Source organism: Meriones unguiculatus, chromosome 3 (genome assembly GCF_030254825.1).
Source record: "Meriones unguiculatus strain TT.TT164.6M chromosome 3, Bangor_MerUng_6.1, whole genome shotgun sequence".
Taxonomy (NCBI): Eukaryota; Metazoa; Chordata; class Mammalia; order Rodentia; family Muridae; genus Meriones; species Meriones unguiculatus.
Window position 1 is genome coordinate 162,120,775 of NC_083351.1, and position 22,452 is coordinate 162,143,226.

Sequence of the window (22,452 nt, forward strand, 5' to 3'; positions counted from 1 at the left end):
AACACTGAATGTCATGTGGTCTTTGGTATAAAATTCTGGCAGGCAGATCCAACCCTGGCAGCTTGTAGACAGGTGTGAGCTGTACAGCTCGTAAAAAAAAAAAAAAAAAAAAAAAAAAAAAAGAAAAAAAAAAAAACCTCACTATATTCCTGTCTTTGGCTTATGTCATCTCATCTTTTTCATTATTTAAAAACAAACAAATTATTCAATTCCTAGAGGCATTTTTTCATATTCATTGCAATTGTAGATGTTTGTATCTTTTTAATATTCCCCAAAGTAACACCTACATATGCAAGAAATGTCTTATAAGAATATTCATTGTAACATGTTCATAATTTACAAATACAGTGATAATAGATTATCTATACATCAAAAAGAAAGTTTAAACATTAAACGAACAATTTAACCATTAATAAATAAAATTAATCTTTGTGCACTGACACATAAAGTTCATTGTTGATCCAGGAAGCATATTAAGTTTTAAAGAAATATACGTAATAGACTTTATTTTCATAAAGTATACAGAAAGCCCCATTTTTTTTGCTTACTCTTATATGATAAAAGAAGTAAACCAAGAAATATTTTGCCAAAGAGTTGGAAGTAAAGACAATTGTCATTTTTTTTCTGTCTGCACTTTTTAAAATTATACAGGTATGTCTACCTAAAGTACCTTCAGACTGTAGACATTGGGTAATACAATGTCTGCAGCTAATAAACCACCTAATGAAGTGTTGGGGAATGAAACCGAATGATTTCACAGACAGTTTAGCCCTGATTGGTCTCTTAAGTTGTCTGTCTCCTGCAGCTGAGCTTAAATTCCATCTACAAACACAAATCAGCAAAAGATAAACTTTGCACCAGCGTAAAGTGGAGAAGTCATCCGGATTTTGAGTATCATTTTGCCTGGTAGCATAAAGGTAACATTACTTGACCAGATTGTAAGCAAAATGGTCACTGTTAAATGTCATCTTCTCTCAAAGGTTAAAGAAAGTGAAAGAGTAACACAATTTTGTTCTTATAGGCAGCAAATTGGAACATGAAGACTACGATTCTGCTGTTTTGTCTTCTAGGATCGACTTGGTCGTTGCCCGTAAGTGCGATGTGTTTACTTTATGAACTGACCAGCCTCAGCCCCGGCCTCCTTTAAAGGCATTTCTCTCTTCATGCCTTTCAACAAAACCACTCTGCTCTGTGACCCATTTTTTTGAGCTTCCCAGTTTAACTTTCCAAAGTAAAAGATGGTAAACTAATAAAGTGTTAGTGCGAATTTCAATATTTTGCATTTTGAAATGCATCCACTTTATCATGGAAAAAAATTTCAATTGTTTTGGAAAAGCAATAGAGAAGACATGAGAGGCAGAGTGAATAACTATTCTATTTTCCAAAACAAAATTAAGATTTTCTTGGGGACTAATTACTTGCTCGTGACTAAAAGGGTAAACTATACTTTCTGATTTTTCTATGTGATAGACAATGCATCTAAGTTAGATAGGCTCTCAGCTATAAAACTGTAATGTGTGTTATAAAACAGTGAATTCTTTTTTTTACTTAACACATAGCATTGCAAAATATTTGAAATGGGGGAAGAGGAAGAGTGTTCATCCTTACTTCAGTTGTCCTAAATTATTTTGTAGACATAGAGATGGGATATTTTATCTGTGAATGGACTTTTCTCTGATCAAGATGCTTAAGATATATAAAAAAAATAGATTTACTATGAAAGAAGGACAAGAGCTCACAGTGCCACGTAGCACTTGCATACTCCCTCTGTTCGATCAACAGAGACTCCTTAGAAACTCTCTGGATAGCAGACTGTGATAAGAACAAAAAGAGGGGATAAGGGTCCCCCATGGAATCCGCAGTGACTACACTTATCAAATCATTATTTAGACAAAGCTTAGATTGTAAAAATTTCTGCGAAAAAAAGAATGAATAGGGAGGATGAAACAAAATAGAAATGACCAGCACATTATTAGGAAGTCCTCAGTACAGACAATATCTTTTAAAAAAAAAAGCCAAAATAAAGAGCAAATAACCCTAAAATGGCCGAAGAACTAGTAGCACTGGAGGAATACCCTTCCTGCCCTCTGGGATGCATCCATCAGCAAGTGCATTCTGGGGTCAGGCCGGAAGGAAGGGTTTATTGTATTCAGGAACTAGGATCACCGCAGAGGTCCTAGTACTGACTCTGACGCTCACCAGATGACCTTGTGAAGGTCTTTTCTTACCTAAAAGAAAAATGCACACAAGCAGATTGCTGGAATTGCAAGGGCATTTTCACCCTTAAGTTTAACAAAGCTTAATATACAGTAAATACTCTGACCAGGAAAGAGACTGAATTTCCATTCCATGATTGACATGTCATATGCAAGGCAAAAGTGGAAAACCTAAAAAGGAAGGAAGGAAGGAAGGAAGGAAGGAAGGAAGGAAGGAAGGAAGAAAGAAAGAAAGAAAGAAAGAAAGAAAGAAAGAAAGAAAGAAAGAAAGAAAGAAAGAGCAGGACTCATGGAGTTTTAATCCAAATATCGCAAGGGGGGAGCAAATTGCATACAACTAAGACTCAGGGTATAACACAAGTCCTGACAAAGGAGTGAACCAGCTGCAGTAAATAAATGGGGGCCAGGGACAACCAGTGGGGCCCCCTGTGTCCTGGCTTACCTTCCTCTTCTTCAACCTCTGGCAATTGCCCGGTCTGATTCTGTCTCCTGACAACCATAAAATATTTGAGGACTTAAAACTGCTCCAGAAGACGTGGAGTCAGAATTCATAGTGCTGTTCAGGGAACGGCCTGTTGCCTTCTGGATATAAATGGATCCAAAACCTCAAGCACATTCCTCTCACTTTATCAAATATTTACATTCACAGAAGCAGCTTAGCCCTGCTTTGGGACTTCCTCCAACAAAACCGACTCCAGATCAGGTGACACTACTAACCCAACAGCAACAAAATCAGGTAAGCTCCCAAAAATGGCAGGGGTTTATAAACCAGGAAAGGAAGCATGTTAAGACTGATGAATTTCTAAAAAGTCAAGATTTGCACAGTCTCGTATCTGAAGAGGCTTTTTCTTTGGGAGAAACAACAAAAGAAAGCCAAAGGACTTGCTTTTACATTTAAATGAAGAAAGCAAAACAGCCTCATTTCCCCCTCCCCCCTTGAATATGAGTTAAATGAGCAGGAATTTGGTTTAACAACTAAATCTAAACAGCTTTGAAAAGTGGATGGTATCACCAGTTTACAAAACTGTGACACTTAGTGTGGTTTGCAAACAAACAAACAAAAAAGACAGGCTAGGAGGTGCATAGAAAAATAACTATGGCTTTTCTCATGGCTCTCTCACTCTCTTCAGGGCCCCTGCTGTGTCTGTGCGTGCGTGTGTGTGTGTGTGTGTGTGTATGTGTGTGTGTGTGTGTGTGTGTCTGTCTGTCTGTCTGTCTGTCTGTGTCTTCATGTGTGTATATCTGTATGTGTATGTGTCACCATATGTCCAGGTGTCTGTGTGTCTGTATATGTCCGTGTGTCTGTGCATCTGTGTGGGGGAAGGAGTGTGTGTGTCCCGTGTGGTATGCATGTGTATGAATGTGTGGAGACCAGAGGTTGACATTAGATGTCTGCCTCTGTTACTTTCTTCTTCTATTGACAAGCCTGGCAGGCCAGTGAGCTCTTGAGATCCTGCTTTTCCTCCCCCAGCACTGGAATTACACATGCAGCTCTTTACCAGGGACCCCATGCTTGCACAGCTCAGGCTGTATCCACTGAGGTCTCCCTCAGTCCCCACATAGTTTTCTTAAGTCTCATCACTGCCAATGAACTGATGGGTTGCCTATGAACTGATGGGTTGCCGATGAACTGTGATGGGTTGCTGATGAACTGATGGTTTGCCGATGAACTGATTGTTGCCGTAAAGCCTGTTTATTCAAGGCATATTTAAATAACCTTGAAAACTATGTTATCTTTTAGCTTCTGTGTTTCCCACCCCTCCAACTCCTACTTTGCTATAAAGGACCCTGCCTTGCCTTCATCTAGACTCTGAAATATTTGTCAATAGTATTATAAGTGCAAGCTATCTCTTTAGTTATTGGACATTGCAAATCATTCAAGTTGAATCAATCTAACTCCTTAAAGAACCTGTAGCTTATACTATTCGATACATTCTTTAGAGAGAAAAATATAAAACTGGATGTGCAAAATTGAGTACTAAGACAAAATATTATAACTAAATAATAATCATAAATAAATCACCTGATAAATACCACAAACTTGGTATACAGCTAAGCCATCCAAAACAACACAGGAAACCCTGAGGCCTCCTGTAGACAATTCAAGGGTAGTGAAAGGGCCTGAATCTTTGCCTTCACTGATTTTAGTGGCAAATGTACATCTGTGAGAGCAGTATTAACTACCTAAGACTGTCTTCCATTGACACTGTAACAAAAACAGATGACCTCTTGTCTAACGCCCAGTTTCAATGCCCTGCAGGTTTTCCCTTCCATAAATCTAATACCATTAACACAGATGCTCGCTCTGGGATCAGACCTGCAACTGGTAAGTACTCTTTTACATCACCCCGCTCCCTTTTGTTTAATAAATAGGGCACCTGATGTTTAAACACGGAGGAGAGTCAAGACCATAGAGCAACGTCTATCCACAAGCGCATGCGCACATGCACTCACTGGCAGTGGGCTGGAAGAAGAGCAAGAGAAAATTGTTGAGTCAGGAGGCACTCAACAATTCTTTGAAATTTTTCCTGACGATTCCCTCTAGACAACTGACCTCATTCTTACCATTAATGTCCAGATCCTGAAATCGCCTCTCTAAGATCCCTGCCCTAGTTTCTGAACCAGACCTTCCTTGATGTCCCCTGCTAGACCCACGTGTCTCATAAACACTATGATTGCGATTGTCACCTGCTATGGTGATGAGAAAACACAGCTAGTTCTTCTCTCTGCTCACAGAACGTCTGGAAAGACCCACCTGTTTGGACAAGAAAAAAATGTTTCCCTCCCAATTCTGCCCAGTGTTCACATTTAAATATACTATTAATCAGTGTTCTGGACTAGGTATTTTATTCTGTGTCTCACAGCCTTGTCTGGAAGTACCTAGGAAATAATTCATTTCATAAGAGGGGAAAAAGGAATCAGAAATTGTCCAAGAACCATTTTGTAGCCAGAGGTGGGGGGAGGAGGATTATCTCAATGACCTTGGAGATGCCAAAGAAAAAAAATTTAATTCCTGGGGGAGGGGTAACAAGATGGCTCAGTGTGTAAACGCACTTGCAACAAAGGCCCTGAAGCCAGAGTTTGAAGCCCCGAAACCACATGAAGGTGGAAGGACAGAGCAGACACCAGCAGTTGTCCCTGACCTCCACAAACACAAACACGTACAGTGGCATGAGAGCATACAGACACTGCTATTTTTTGTTATTTTTTTTTAAGCTTAATGTAGAAGCTTGAGAGATAGCTCGGTGGTTAAGAGTACTTGAAGAGGGCTTGTATTGGCGTAATGTAGAGAGGATTCCATTCTGCACTTATAGAGGACCTGCCATTCAGTTCCCTACACCCACATAGTTCAGCTCACAACTTCCTCTAACTCCAGCTCCAGGGGTCCAGTGCCATCTTCTGTCCTACTTAGACACCTTCAGTCTCTTTCTCTCTCTCTCTCTCTCTCTCTCTCTCTCTCTCTCTCTCTCTCTCTCTCACACACACACACACACACACACATAACCTGACACACACACGCATGCATATGTGACACACATGCTTGCATGTAATTAAATACAAAGAAATCTTTGGAAAAACCAATGTAGCAGTTAGTCATGGACCTTGCTGTGCTAGGAAATTAAACAAGTATCTTCATTTCATCTCTGTGATTAATTACACACAGAGAACTTATGTAGGAAATTCTTCCTTTAAACGTATTTTTGCCTTTGATAAATATGTTTTAGGGTCCTAGGCGTTCAAACTGAAAGAAACATAACGAAAATCTTCTTTGATGCCCACAGTTCCACCCTGCTGCTGTAGCCCACGGTGCACAGACTCTGCCTTTCACACTGGGGCCGCTGAATGGACAGCCTCAGCCGCAACCCCAGGTAAACTGAGGAAAGGCTTCCCGAACTCTGAGGGCATCATCTCTCAGCTGAAGCCGCAGGGATGAAGGAGCCTATTTCAAAGTCCTTGGAAAAAATACGCAAATGATTTGCAGATGTTCTTTCTGCTAAACATAAAACAGCAGGAACTGCTTCCATGCCTGAAAGATTCACTTATAAGGTTGTTTTTCATAACTAACTGGATAGTATTCTCCTATATATTTAACTCCTTATGATGGAAAATCAAGTTTGTTTGGTTTTTTTGTTTTGTTTTCAAATTTCTGGCTTCTAAAGTCATGTTATACTGACATCCTTATAACTAATTGTATTGCTGTGTTGAGGAATGTTTCTTGTGAATGCATTCTTAGACTTTTGGGAAAGTATTTTAATAGCAAAACATATTATACATAACAATTGGCCATTATGACAGTCTTGTACATGCATAGGAAGTATTTTAATCATATAATTTCCTTCCATTACGTTCTGTTGTCCCCTCCTCATCCTCCTCCCACTGATTGCCTTTCTCGTCCCATCTAGTCTCTCTTCTTTCACGTGTGTGTGTGTGTGTGTGTGTGTGTGTGTGTGTTTATGTGTGTGTGTGTGTGTGTGTGCATGAAAAACAGTGTGCTTGATTAGGTTAGCTTACAGAATCGCAGGTGAGACATGATTTATAGGAACATGAGTGACCAACCAGTGGCTATGTGACTGGAGAAAATGTCTAACCCAGCGATCATTAACTGTACATAGATCCTCTATAAACAGGCCCCACCCCTGTCTGTGACAGAATGTTGACAGGTCCAATTTTATGCCGGACTTGTGCAGGTAATCACAGCTGCTGAGAGTTCAGAAGTGTGACAGCCAGATTCTCCCCATGGACAGAACTGCACAGCACTCTGTCCCTTCCTCCAACCCCTATATTCTTTCTGCCGCATTGCTACGGTTTCCCCTGAGGCTTGAAAAGGGCAGGCTAGGTGGCCCATTTCGGGCTGAGGATCCAATCGTCTTTTTTTTTTTCATAACTTAGATCAGTTATGAGTCCCTACCATAGCCTCTGCCCGTTGCCAAAAATAGAAACACCTCTGACCAAAGATGGTAACAGATTAATTTGGTGTCCTCCAAAATCCTGCCTATCGCTCCCTCACCCACGATGACAGTTAGTTGGGTCTGTTCCTGCTGCTTTAGCTGCTGTTATATTTTGCTGCTGGTAAACAAGAAGGTGGCTGGCTTTTCTAGAAAGATGTGTACTTGTCATTGTTGGCCTGACAGGCATTACTGTGTGCCACTGTGCCTGCTGAATGGGAAAAGAATAAGGTGGAGAGCCCATAAGATTCAAATCTTTCAGCGTGGTACATACCAAGTTAAAGGTCAATTTTGATGATATTTTTTCCAGACTATGAATTTTCTATTTTTCATAAATAAAAATAAAATTGTAAGTTTTTTTTTTCAGAGAGGTAGAGAATATCACACCACACCAAATCTTCCTCCATTTCAGCCAGCAACTGATAACACTAACCCCACCATCAGCACCTCTCACCTACCTGGAAGATCTCCACTGTGGCTGCGGGTTGCTGAGCAAGTGTAACCCATAATCCCCCATGCACACCCAGGATTATATTTTAACAGTGGTTTCTGTCCCTTTGTTTTTCAGATGTTACCCATTATTGTGGCACAGCTTGGAACTCAGGTAAGACCATCGCTAAACAGACTGTGATTTTCAATCACCCATGGGCAAAATATATCTCGTGTCCCAATTCACCAATCAGGCACCAGGAGTCTAACTCGCTTTGCACTGAGTGAGCACTGAGAATAGAAAGATGGAATTTACCTGGGCCTGGCTGGCTGGCAGATGCAGTCAGTTCTAAGTTCTTCGCAGTACCATTTCAGTTAACAATGGCACAGTGTCTCGTAGAACTCACGATTAACATCCACTCTAGAAATAAGTGACGTATAGTTGCTCATCTAGCCACACCCCCAGTAAACAAAGCAGCTGGTCACCCCTTGAACTACACTGCCGAGAAAGAGACAACTTCATGGGATGAGTATGATGACTTGTGATGTGGGGGGTTATTTTATCTACTTTAGCCACAAGGGTTCATCCCTAAATGTTCAACTCCTTTTCTTCCTCTTCCTATTTGCTTTTACAAAAGTTACTCTTGAGTTCACTGATAAAATCATCAAGGGCCAAGATCAGTGTCAGCATCAGATGGTGGCTTCATTCCTAAAATCAGAGGCAAATGTTAGAATAAAGTCCCTCAGAATCCTTAGTGTCTAAACAGGCCTGTGGATATTAGGCCATCCTTGAGTTTGCAATCCTTCTGCCTCAGCCTTCCCAGTGCTGGGATTACAGGAGAATGACATTCCCCACACCCACTCCTACCAGCTATTTCTTCCACTTCTAAGCGTATATCAAGAAAAAAAAAAGTCTGAAGTGCAGCAAAGACTTAAGTAAAACATACTCATCAGATATTTGTGGTATATAAAAATACAGCTAAACCTTAAACCAAAAAGAAAAATTATGTAAGCTACAACATAACCAAAAATAAATGCTACAGACATTTAAGATTACAGTTATTTCCATTTTGAGGTGAGACAACTAAGGGGTTGTTATAAAATAATAAGAGAAAAAGAAAGACAAACAACAGTATAAATAAAGGTTTCTATTACATGAAGAATAAATTTGTAGAAAACACCTAGAAAGACCATCATATGTGAATCATAGGATTGTTTTTTTGGTTGCTTTCTATATTCTCTAGGCTCCTTCCAATGTATATCTATCACTTAATAATATATATAATTTTCAAATAAAGGTAAGTTACATTATTCAATAATAAACATGAGCAGTCCTATGTCACATGCTGACATGAGTTTTGTGGTATAAATACCAGACCATTTAATAGATCATTGAAAGTAAAAACCTTTCCTTATACTACTTCAAAGTATTTAAAGTTTTTGAGTTATGTTATATACATTACATTGAATATATTGAAATTTTCTCTAATTGCTTCTGTTTATCATTTTGCTTTTAGGGCACTCTCCTGAGCTCAGAGGAACTGGTAAAAAGAAAACCTTTCCAGTCACTAACATTTTTAAGTTCTTCTCACAGTGTTCTCTGTCCTTCCAATTGGTTTTTTTTTTACAACCCCATCTCCTACATTCCGTACAATGTGCTGTGCATTTTCATACCTCCTTGAATTTGATTCTTCCTTCTCAGCTAAAAATTCTGTCATCTTTGTTCTAATATTTTCCATTAACTTTACTTTGCATTAGCTTTGTATATATTGCTAACAGATGCAGCATTCACCCAGAGGGCCATTGAACACTTTTAAACTTTATTTTTTATTGACTTTTAAACCTTTTGCTGGAGGTTATATACTATTCTACAGATGCAAACATAGATTAATATAATATTGAGTCTGCAGAAAGGATTAAATCTGCTGTGCTTTCCATTTTATAAGCTTTTTTCCCTACATCCTGGCAGTGATGAATGAATTGTTTCCTATAAGCACAAATAATTGAAGAACAGGAATTAAAATTCTTATTCCTGTCACTCATAATTTCTATGCAATAATGTACAGGTCAAGTTTAGAAACATCTATTTGGATTGTGTGATATCCAAACATAACAACAGAAATAAGGACTTGAGACAGGGTCATAGAACACAGTTTTTATATTATAAAAGGCATGCATATTATATTTGCTATACTCCCCTAAATAACGCTCCAGTCATGAATCAGCATCTCCTTTGCCAACACTGACAGATGAACATACACATTGTCCTGAGATGGGGGCATTTCACATCACATGCTTTAACAGACCTCTCTCTTACTCTACAAAGTACATGAAGGAGCTGTACAGATAAACTGAGGCTCAGCGAGCTTAAGTGAGCTAAGTGTCAAAGGCAACAAAAAAAGGTAGATTCTGATCCACAGCCACGTGTTCTATTGTAATAGTAGTTTTCAAATAATTCTTGTTTAGTTCAATCCATGGTAATAATGAAATGTTCATACAGCCCAGCATACACACATGGTTTCACAAAACAATGCTTGCTCTTATATGGAATGTGTTCTGATAACTTACAGTCTTCTCTGTTAAATCATAACTTCATATTTGAAAACATATGCCATGATCCTCAGCTTGGAATGTTCTGCATGGTAATCTGCCTTCCTCTCCTTGCTGAGATCTAGCTCTGCCTTCAGGAACTCTTAAGTCTAAGACAAAGCTTCCCTAGCTAGGGTCTCGGCCCTCGAATCACCGCAGGATGACTTTGAGAATTAGCTTAAATTCATATCACCAGGCTCTGCCCAGACCTCAAACCTAACCATGGAAATGTGAAAAATATGTGTTCCTTCAGTACTTTCAAGTACAGGCAGCTCGAAAACACAGAGATGCCTTTGGAAAGGACGCTGAAGGAAACTTAAAGGGACTCAAGCCATGAAGGCCATGTCTGGTTAATCAACTTTCATTGATTTTTCCATTAACGTGTAGTCTCCCTTTTTTTATATAGGAAAAAGAGAGGTTGCCTTTTAGATCAAGGATAGAGATAGAGCTTGTCAATATTTTGTGGATTTTCTAGCTACCACAATCTCCAGACATGCCTAATTGTCTTTTTGTTACGTGCATTCTGATTCCCTTTTTTATTAATTATTTATTACAGTTTATTCACCTTGTATCCCTGCTATGTCCCACTCCCTCACCTCCTCCAATCCCTCTCTCCTTCCCTCTTCTCCTCCTCTGACCCTCCCCTAGTCCACTGATAAAGGAGGACCTTCTATCTGGCCCTAGACCATCAGGCCTCATCAGGACTGGCTGCACCATCTTCCTCTGTGGCCTGGAAAGGCTGCACCCCGCAGGGGGAGGTGACCAGAGAGCCTGTCACTGAGTTCATGTCAGAGACAGCCCCTGCTCCCCTCACTAGGGAACCCACACTGATTCCCTTTTTAAGAAAAGGGAGCCCAGCACCAAACCCCAACACTGAAACCAGCATCAGACTTGGTGCTGACAGTGCACATTTCTGATGAATCCCTGGTCTTCGTGATTTTCGTTGACTTTAGCCTCTCTCCTCTGCCACTCCTATACCAACCTGCTGTCCTCCAAGTTGGAGGAGTGAGGGGGTCTAGTTTGGATAGCCTTATTAAAACGAGTTCTTTTTTTTTTTTTTTTTTTTTTTTTTACTTTGTTTTCTGTTTCCTTCCCTTTTCCAGCCACTGGCCTCACAAATCTTCACAGGCCTCCTTCTCCACCCCTTGTTCCCGGGAGGCATTCCCCCCTCCATTCAGGCCGGGGCCAAAGCAGACGCGCAGAAAGGAGCCCTTCCTGCAGGACAGGCAGGAGCAAGCCCTGCCAACCAGGGAACCACCCCGGGCCACGTCACCACTCCCGGGGTCACAGATGACGATGACTATGAAATGAGCACCCCTGCAGGCATGCGAAGGGCCACACAAACCACGGAGGGAACCACTATTGACCCACCAAATCGTAAGTTCAGAACATGCTCATCACCGAGAAAGTAACCTGCAGAGTGGCAGAGCGGAGTTCCGTGCCTTGCTCTGACAAATGCAGACCTCAGTAGTGGCAAGGGGCCTTCCTCATTTGCGAGCATCAACACGCATGAAGAAATAGTTTTACTAGGCTACCAATCCAATGGTAATAACCCTAGCAGACTACGCTGATAGAACATCCACTACACACACACACACACACACACACACACACACACACACATGCCTGCACCTGGAATAGTAACCAACTTAGAATGAACTTCAGAATTTCTTATATTCTTGCATAACATTGCAAGAAGCCACTGATAATAGTCTGAAATCAGCACCGTGAATAAACCACCTGTCTGCATTCCAGTTACCTAATGTGTAAGCACAGTAAGCTTTCAGCTGCATCTAACGGTCACTTTGTGTCTTCCAGGAACTCGGTGAGCTGTTTCAGATCCCCCCAGCTACACCACATCACATTTGGAGGTCACATGTGAATCGCCTTCAACATGACAGAAATGACTGAGACACAGTGAAAGGTCTTGGGAGGTGTAAACTCTTAGTTTACCTAAAACTTTTCTTGAAATTTCAGGAGATACATACTGAATGAAAACAATTCCGACTTCAAAAGAATTTTTCGTTAAATAGATCGATTTGTCTTTGAAATACTTTACTATGCCACTTCTGACCTGGAGGATGTGTGTATTAAAATATATTTTGAAAACTGACTTTTCTCTTCTTTGGGGCTGGAGAAAAGTTGGATGAGCTCAGAAACTGCATTACCTCAGCACACCCCCATGACTTTAAGCCTGGAACTTCCCTTGGAAGTGGGAAGGGTTTCCACCAAAGGAAAGGACAGATAACAATGTGGAGATAAACTCCACATTCCCAGCTACCTGGAAACATGCTCGTGAAGAAACACAGTTTAACTTTTAATAAGTAAATTATTTCTGATAATTCGTGGCAAACAATAGAAACCAGCCCGTGAACAGCTTTAGAGTGAGAGCCAGGTTTGTGGCATTCGGTGTTTAGTATGGGATAGCTGTAGGAAACAGCATTGTAAAAGCAACTACTCAGTCAGACCAATGTGATGCTCTCATCTTATCCTTATCCACCTAAAAGGCAGAAGTTAGTCTGGTTAAATTTATAACCCGACCACTGCAGTTCAGCAGAGTTAAAATAGAGCCCTCCCCTTCCCCACTCCACCTCACCCCACCCCACACATCAGGCTAACGGCATTTTTCAGTGTGTGTATCTGGTCCCATCCCTATACAATTGACCTAAATATACACCTGGCATTCCATACCAGGTCCTTCAGGGGTTAAGGATTTGTCACTCAGTGTTTCATATCTATAGCATCTCACAGGCACGCATATAAATTGTCACCTTTGTGTGGTCAAACTTTCAAAAAAAAAAGGCCAGCAAGAAGAATGACTTTAGTCTTGACAGCTCCTCATGTTTGATGTATGAAAAGATATTATGACTCATCTGCTCCTGGATTTCATGTTAGACATTTTCACAGTGTAAGATTCAGAGGAGTACAATTACAAAGTAAAACATTTGAATATTATTATAAAAATAGATTTACTTTGCCAATACACCCAAAGGATCTCAGAGACCTTCCAGCAATTGAAGGTTGAGTCACTTCTGTTTACTTTAATCCTCTTCCCGTTTACATATATTGATCTTCACACACAGAAATCTCACGTTTCTTTCACTGTTACACTGTTTGACTTAACAAAGTACTTCTGGTAAAAATCAATTTCACTCAACCCACACCAAAAAATTTAAAATTGTAATAAGCCTAATTATAAATGCTGCATATCAAATATATTCCTGAGTGGAATGACATCCCTGATAAATGAGGCATCAGTGAAAACGGAAACCTGTGCAACCAATTTTGCCATCTGATAACTGGTACCATTTTTCTTAGACTAGTCTCTGGCTTCAAATGTTTAGACATTTTTTTTCTTCTTCCCTTAATATTATAAATTCCTACTGTCAGTAAGCTCCATAAAATGCAGTCACATTGTGACTTTGACCTTTAACTTGGTGCAAGAACATACTGAGTGACAATTGGAGCATTCCTAGAAGCTATTTCTAAATGGGACAATTAGGAATAACCATTCACAAACCATAGGAAAATACTCCACTAAGCCCAACTAAATATATCCACAAATTTAATTTTCCTTAGGTATATCCAAAAATACCTATGACCACGTCAAAACCATCTGATACAAGTCATCGTAAGACAGAGAAAACTCAAGAGAGTTCAAGGCCAGTCTGGCCAACTTAGTTAAACCTTCTCACAGTAAAAACATAAAAAGGACTGGGGGCAGGTGGAAGCTAGCGAGAATGGTTCAGTGGTTAAAGTGCTTGCCATGCAAATACAGTGCCAGGTTTCAGATTCCCAGAATTCAGTATGAAATGCTGGTGGGCACAGTGGCCTCCTGGAATTCGTCTCAGAAGGTTCCCCAGAGCAAGATGAATACCAAGGCTTGCCCTGTGGGAAAGCTCTGGGTTTAGTTAAGAGATCACACCTCATTGAATATGAAGGAAAACCAATCAACAATGATTCCCAATAACTTTAAGCTTCTACGTGCATATGAACATCCACCCACACATGCAAAAAAATGCGTACATACACGAGAGAGAGAGAGAGAGAGAGAGAGAGAGAGAGATGGCAAAAAAAAATGCATAGACACAAAAACAACTGAAAAGATGGAGATGGGCTGGGTATTTAATTCAATCAAGTTCAATCCTCAGTATGGAATAAAACAGATATCTTTTGCAAAAAGTACAAAATATAGGCTCTTGTGGGTTCATTACTAGCGTCATCTTAAGGCTGTGGAAGGGGTTCTATCAGTGAAATTCAATCTTCACTAAAGTTTAATGTTGTGTTTTATTTTATACTCACTCTATTATGGCCTCTTTAAATGGCAAGGTCACACTAGTGCATCTTGTTTTCTAACTGACGAATTCAGCTTAAAGTTTCAAACAAAGGGAAATAGTATAAGTTCTGTGTAAGAAGTATAAAGTATCTTGACAACCCTGAATTATAATTTACATCTAATTTCACTAGAGCCATCAAAATTTGAACAAGGTAGTAAATGTAAACATCAAGAGAAATATTAATAAAATGTAATGCCAGCCTCATACATAATTTTAAAATTCCTAGTAAACACATGAAAAAGGTAAAAACAAGTAAATGAAATTCATTTCACTAATAATATTTTATTTAAGATAACTAAAATATAATAAACATTTAAAACAAACTTACTGATGGCTCACTTGCCTCTTTTTATGCTGCTAAATCTTTGAAATCTAATATGTATTCCTGTTTAAGCTACATTTCAAATTCTTAAAGACAACTTGCAGACAGGCAGCACCATATTGGAGAGCAGGAATCCAAACTTAAGGAAAGAATAACCATGGCTAATATGAAACATAAAAATGCTTGTGAAAACCACAAAACTTTAATAGAAGAAGTTAAAAAGTCATATAAATCACCAATGAGATATTTCATATATACTGGGTAAAACTCATCATTGTCAAGACATTGAATCTACAGATTCAATGCCATCTTATCTAGAACCCCAGTAAAATACTCTTTATATCAAGCCAGAAGTTAATGTGTATAACATACAACACGAGATGTGAACCCTAATGCAAAATACGTCATGCAGCTAACAGTGACATATTGATATTGGATCATCAATTGCATCACATGAACTGCACTGATACAAGCAGCGGATGATGGGATGACCTGTGCTGGGAAGAGAAAAGGGTAACTGATAACTGTCTACACTTTGTCCTCTATTTTTCTGTAAACTCACAACTGCTTTTTAAAAGTCTTCTGATTTTTTTTTAAACCCATACAAAAACCACAAATGGTGAGCATTTCAAAATAATTTGCCTCACATTTGCCAGTCGCTATGATTTGCTGGAAATTCCCTCCCCCTGGTGGTGCTGAGGCAGTAAAACTACAAGCGGCTCACTGAGCAGAGCTCGGAAGAAGCTGTCCCAACCCTGAGACCCAACAGTACTGAGAACAAACTAAATCTCAACTCTGACAGTCATCCAAAAAGCAAGCGTGGACCGAAGTAGTCATGACGGAAGATGATTAAGGGTGACCTGTGGGAGAAACCAGTGTCCCCACATATTGTAGGATTTGCTTTCAATTCCCTTAACATAATCTTAGCTGTTTAAAGCAAAATATAATTTTACTTATCTATACTTCATAGGGGTTTTTAAATATTTAATTAAATTTTAAATATTTTTTCTTCTCATTTTCTTCATAGGGTTTTGCCTGCTATCGATCGAGAGGTTCTAGGATGCTCACTGGCACTGCTGGGCCCAATATCTAATCGTTCTCTGAAACTCGGTCCCTATCGTCCCATCTGGGACTTGGCGGCTAATTCTGACAGAGAACCTCCCCACAGAGTGCCTGACTCCACCCTATGACAAATAAGAAGTGACTATTTCATAAGGATAAAGACTAACCACAAATCAAGTGTGAATGGTCCCCTCCTCTCTGAGAGGAAAAGCAAGGTGGCAAGGTAGGTAAAGGCACCTGGTACCAGTCCTGATGACATGAGTTCAGTCTCTGAGCGACACGTGGTAGAAGGAAAAACAGACTCCTGCAAACTGTTCTCTATTTCCGTACATGTGCTACACATGACGTGTGAGCCACACATATACACACACATACACACATACACACACAACCAACCAATAAATAAAAATGTAAGTGCAGTGTGCATGTGTGCGCACACTAAATTCCAAAAATATTCTAGTCATTCTTCCTACTTTATGATGTTTAGCTGTGGACCATTTCCACTAACACTTATATGTGAGTGCTTGGTCCCTGACCGGTGGTGATGGTTTGGGAGGTTTGTGGAACCTTCTGGACATGAGGATATTGGGTGCTGTGGGTTGGCCCTGAGAATTTTGGGCCATCTCTGCTACTAGTCCATTTCTGTTTCCTAATCTATCCCAGTGTGATCAGCTACAAGCTCCTTCCTCAGCAGCCATGATTGCCTGTATCTCCTCAAGTTATGAGGAAATTTGACTTTCCCTGTCAATTGCTCCTGTGGGTCCTCAGCCACAGCAATGAGAGAAGTAACTGTTACACTCCGCTTATGTTGAAAGTTTTCACTAGAAAACTAAAATATCACAGCGTTGCTATAAAGAATATGCACTATCATCTCCACTTTTAAATCCTTCTTGATTTTTCCTTTTGTGTATATGTGTGTGAGGTGCCAGAGAAGTAGGTCAGGGGTCCTGCTGGATCACTCTCCGAATTATCCCCCGTGTGACAGGGTTCCACACTGGACCTGAAGCTCGGCTGCCTCTGCCTCCTGAGCGCTGGATTAAAGGCACATGTGCTTCGTCTGGCTGCTAAAAGTTACTATATTTTCACCAGCATCTCCACAAGCCTTCCTAGGACCTGCAATATTTTTTAAGCTGCTGCGGCATAGTGAGCAGTAAGTCTTAGGTGAGTCACCAATTAACTATTAAGACTATTTCTTAATACAGAAGTAAATAAAAACAATCATTTAAAAGTCCAAGAAATAGAATTAGTGACCCAAGCCCCATCAGGTATGTGTTACTGCCATGTAGCCTTGGACGACTATTTTCTCAAACAACTTTAGTAATTGCATTCTAAAACACTTTATTGATTAGCCACACTTACCAATTTCCTGACATAGCTAAAGAACTTTTTTTAATTAGAAATCTCTATTTGTTTGAACATATCCAAATAGGAGTTGGAATTTCCTGTTACTTTGTTTTTTGCTTTTGGGTTTTTTTGTTTTTTGTTTTTTGTTTTTGTTGTTGTTTTGTTTTGTTTTTGTTTTTGTTTTTTTTGTTTGGTTTGGCGTGGTTTAGTTTGGTTTGGTTTAGTTTGGGGGGCGTTTTGTTTTTCTCCTTCTCCCTACCCCAAAACTCAGATTGATACAAGGATTTGATTTTTTTCCTTCATCCTTCTCCACTGCTCCAACATAAGTAGCCGGGGTGATAGTAAAAGTGCTAGTTTTTCAGAATAATGACTGAATACAGTGGAAAATCTGGCCAACTTACAAGCCCTCCCCTCCCAGGATAATCAGCCCTGGCCCAGGGGATACCAGATGGTAATAATAGACCTGATCTGGGTGTGGAAGGAGGAATTTAGCAAACATGGAGAACATTTAAATCCACAGGGAACTTTATTCCTCCTACCTGTATGAAGTAAGATTTATAGACAAACGCTCTTGTCTTGATGGAGGGTGGGCCGATGCCTGTCTGTGCGTGGAACTTATGAGGATGAGTGGAGGCAACTGTGCCCTCAGGAGTTTTGTGGGTGCTGCGAGCACCTACAGCTGCTGGAAGACTGTTTAGTAGCGCAGCCTCCTCTCACCTGCTTCCGCTCGTGGAGTGTCGACCGAGGAGATCCCACATACCGTGATAAGTACCAGCACACCTTTTTTTTAATCGCTACTCAAATCAGACTTTGTGTCAGCAAGCTTTGCCTGGTTAATTACCAATCATTTTCTCAAGTCCACACCCTGTCTGCCCCACACTATAACTGCGCCTCGTTTGCTTTTCAAAGGAATGTCTCACCAGACCATCTGAAACTGGTTATTCCGTCTGCAGAAGCATGCTCAGGGAAGCTTCACAGTGCTCAGCAAGCAGCTGCCACAGGGGCCTGCTGAGCATCGCCAGTGCACACCCTCATATCTGATCAAACCTCCGTCTTTAAGCCTTTATAACATGGGCCACATTTAACATGTGTCTACACTTCAACACATTATTCTACATGATTTAAAACTAAAACCAAGGAAAAAAACCACATCCACACATGACATGTTGAGAAATGAAATCATCTCCCTCATGCTCCTTTTTCTGTAATTTCTGTTTGTGTTAATCATCCTACCACAGTTCATAACCCCAAGGCTCGTCACCATCAGGAGCCTTTATCCTGCCCTCTTGCCCTCATGATCACATACAGTCAGATGCGAACTCTGTGTCTACTTCCACTGGCATTAGCTATTTGTAGACTACTTGTCAACCTCTCTAACACACTTTAAGAATGTGATGACCTTGGCTATTTATTGCTCATTGCATCACAAATAGTACTGTATGCGTGTGTACATGCACACAGTTAATAAAAAAACATCTATTTTTTAAAGGGAAACGAACAGTAGTATCACATTATTAACTAATCTACAACTTTCAACCAGGCGTTCCCGGTTTCCTTCCACTTTTGGTTGCAACATTTTTTTTTTTAACATCCTCTAGTGTGAAAGCCTTTTGCTTTTTCTTGCCCGGTGTGTGTGTGTGTGTGTGTGTGTGTGTGTGTGTGTGTGTGTATACAGGCCAGAAATAAATGTTATAAATCATCTTCAACCATTTTCTACACTGTCTTTTTTTAATTAATTAAACTTGCTCTTTGAGAACTTTCTGACGATGACTCCATTTGCCCAACAACTGACAAGTGGGACCTCATAAAACTCAACAGCTTTGGTACAGATAAGGAAATAATCCCTTGAGTGAATGAGAAATAAATACAGTGGGAAAAAGCATTTGACAGCTACACATAGGACAGAAAATTAATATCCCGAATATTCAAAATACTCAAAAAACTAAACTCAAGAAAACAAAAGAAGGGCTAGAGAGATGGCTCAGTTGTTAAGAGCACATGCTTTTTCAGAGGACCACGGTTCTAATAAATCATATATACATACATATACATGGATCAAGTGTACCAGACCCCACTTTAGGGTTAGAGATACATAAAAGCATGCTTTCTATTTTTATTGTTTCGGTTTAGTTTTTGTTTGTTTGTTTTATGTAAATACTAGGGATCCAAAGTCAGGTCTTCACTCTTATGCAAGAGGTCCTTGACTGACTGAGCCATTTTCTCAGCAACAACATTTTTTTCTGTTTTGTTTTTCTTGATTTTAAGTTTTTATGCCTATATTTCTCTTTGAATAAGACCATTAATAATTTGTTACAAATATCTAAGGTTGAAAAAATATTCATAGCCTATTAGAACAACCAAAAACCTACCCAACCCCCTTTAAAGGAAATGGAATGCTTTTCTCCTAAGGTTGTTCCTTGTTGGTTTTGAGATGAAGAAATCATAATATAGAATAAACATACTAAAATCTATACTCCTAAAGAAGCTAAACAACAAGGAAGACCCTGGGGAAGATATTCAATCTTCACTCAGAAGAACAAATGTGATAGACATCCGAAGCAGGAGAGGACAGGGAACAGGACAGGAGCCTACCACAGACAGCCTCTGAAAGACTCCACTGTTTTTTTGTTGGTGGTGGTAGTGTTTTTTAAGTGACCTTTACAGTTTGGAAGAGTATTGGCTAAGCATTTTAAAAGCTATCCCTCAAGAGGTTTTTCTGATAATTTCACACTATAAGTAACTGTAGATTTTGAGGAAGATAAACAGCAGTAATGTTCCTCAGTGTTGTCTATATGTCTTGTTACTGATGACATTGAAATGGTGTCTTATGGGTTTCTCTTGCACATATTTACTATTTTTTCCCTTTGGAATAAATATTGGGGGTGATGATATTAAATTATGCAAATATCCTGTTTATCCATTAAATTTTGACAACTAATTTTGAAATTCAGCCATGGAGCTTGAAAACTGTACCATTCTAAGGATGATTTCCTCTTCTTCTCATTCATTCTATAGTTGAAAAATCTTCTCTGAGAAAAAAGTTGTCTCTTTTCCTACAGGTAAAAATCTTTTAATTGTCACCAATAGCAATTATTATCAATTACCTTTGTAGCTTATGACACAAGTGTCCTACCTTACAGGACATGAAACATATCAACATATGAGAGTTCTGTATCTTCCACTGTGAATTGGCGATTCCTGAAGCAGCCCTGTCTGAGTCATCAGTTAGCAGCCCCTCAACTATAATCCATGAAACTTGTATATAAACTGCAAGCTCCCTTGCATAAAAATTTTTCATAGCATCAGTGCAAAATGATAAACAGAAAAGGCATCAAGTGCACAGACAGGCAGAAGACACCTAGAGGCTCGCCAACTCACATGGGGCACCACTAGCAAGTATGTGGTGGAGAGATGAGAGAAAGGGAAGCAGAAAGATGTGTGCGCTATGAGGAGAGGTGGGGAACAGCCTGATGTGCTGCCAACTGAGGCCATGGTGACATCCCAGTGCGGCCACAGAAAGCCATGTTTGGGTCCACGGCACTGAGGCAGTGAGGGAAGGGAGTGTGGGTTGTCTGTGTTGATTTTGTTGGCGATGTTACCACCAAAGACCAGGTTCCTCATCTAGGCTGCAGCCTGGGGCCATGTTGATGTGCAGAGCTGCGCATGAGAGCTGGCCTCTCACCATCTGTGAGAGGTGAGAGAGTGTGGAGAGTGGCCCAGACCTCAGCAGGGTGGTGCTGAAGAGCTGGCCCAATGGCAGATGTGCAGGAGAGCGGATCTTGTTCTTTGCCAGCTGCCGCAAGCCAAAGAGCTGAGCTGGTCCTGCTGTTTGCCTGAGCAAAGAAGGAGAGGTGGCCCTGGTGTCACGGGTGCAGGAGAGCTGGCAGGCTGACCACCTCAGCTAAAACCCAGGCCCTGATCCAGAGCTTTGAGCTGGCCCACCCCAACATCTACCCCATCTATGAACTGCTGGAGTGTGTTAAGGGGACAGTCCTGCAGGATCTCCTTGACACAGGGCAACAACAAGAAAGCCAAGAGGAGTCCTGGTGATGATACAGTATTGCTAGTGCATCAGAAGCCTGAAGCCAGAGGCCTCAAACCAAACCAATGACACATCGCAATGAACATTTGCAAGGAAAGCTGCTTGAGCAAAAGGGTGTCCTGTGAGACACACCGCAGCTTCCACAACAAGATGTTTCTTTTGTTTTGTTTTGTTTTGTTTTGTTTTGTTTTGTTTTGTTTTGTGGGTGAGGTTGCAAAGGCAAAGAAGAGATATGGAGGGATGGAGAGATGAGTGTGATAAGTGTGCATGATGTGAAATTCACAAAAAAATCAATAAAAAGTTTTTTTAAGGTCTTTAAATTTTTTTAATTAATAAATAAATTTTTAAGCAAACAAATAAATAAATGATCTATGTCTAAATCCCATTCCAGAGCAACGAAATCAAAATCCTTAAGGGTATAACCTACTAATAACTATTTGAGACCAAAACATATAATGAACATTTTGTTGAACAAAGCTGATTATATAATTAATGAACTACATAACTATTAAAAATATAACCGGAAAATATGATAGAATGTCAATATTAAGTAATCATAAAACTATTGGATTTAATATCATTAATTCAACAGCTTATTATTGCCAGTATGTACTAGTCTAACAGATACATGATATAATTTAGTAAATAATTTTAAGTACATTCATTGAGAAGCTTACATTCCACATTTTATGTATCTAAACATAAAAATAGATATTTCCAAATTTAAGTCTAAGTTGGTTCTGAGTAATCTTTATTTGCTCTCTTAAATATTTCTAGAGTTCTTTATGTCACAAGCAAATAAAAATGGCTGTATTTTCATCTAATGTATTACTCACATGGTATAAAACTAGCACTACAGAATCAATATTTTATTTAAAGACATAAAGCAAGGCCTCTTGCCAGGCTCTGTTTTCTCCCCTTTCTGACAGTTGGATTTCTCTAGCAATTGCTTTCGCCCTGGGTGTCTTTCTTCTTTCATTTTCCTTCTTTTTCCTTCTTTTTCCCTCACCCCCCCCCCTTTAATTCAAAAGTGGACCTTGGACTCCCCCTGTTGGCCAGAAGTAGCAAACATCTGAACAGTAGGAGGCCAGGAGAAATCATCACCCCAGACATTCCGCCTCTGCCTCCACTTCAGTCTCTCCCTCCATCAAAAGACGTTTACCAT

At 39.9% G+C, this 22,452-nt stretch overlaps 1 protein-coding gene across 1 annotated transcript; it reads left to right on the forward strand.

The window, feature by feature from the left end:
• Positions 1 to 829: 829 nt before the first annotated feature.
• Amtn (amelotin) lies at positions 830 to 12,233 on the forward strand. The gene is made up of 9 exons (XM_021629277.2): positions 830 to 917; positions 1,022 to 1,090; positions 2,866 to 2,952; positions 4,477 to 4,542; positions 5,999 to 6,085; positions 7,731 to 7,766; positions 9,109 to 9,135; positions 11,284 to 11,557; positions 11,999 to 12,233. The coding sequence occupies exons 2-9, from the start codon at positions 1,037 to 1,039 to the stop codon at positions 12,007 to 12,009; spliced, it is 642 nt and encodes a 213-aa protein (XP_021484952.2). The 5' UTR covers positions 830 to 917; positions 1,022 to 1,036; the 3' UTR covers positions 12,010 to 12,233.
• The last annotated feature ends 10,219 nt before the right edge of the window (positions 12,234 to 22,452 follow it).

Excerpts from the sequence above, each read along its gene's own strand:
- Amtn (XM_021629277.2), top strand. The coding sequence starts at position 1,037 with ATGAAGACTACGATTCTGCTGTTTTGTCTTCTAGGATCGACTTGGTCG. Across the intron at positions 4,543-5,998 it reads TGGGATCAGACCTGCAACTG|TTCCACCCTGCTGCTGTAGC; the intron begins GTAAGTACTCTT and ends TGATGCCCACAG. Across the intron at positions 6,086-7,730 it reads AGCCTCAGCCGCAACCCCAG|ATGTTACCCATTATTGTGGC; the intron begins GTAAACTGAGGA and ends TTTGTTTTTCAG.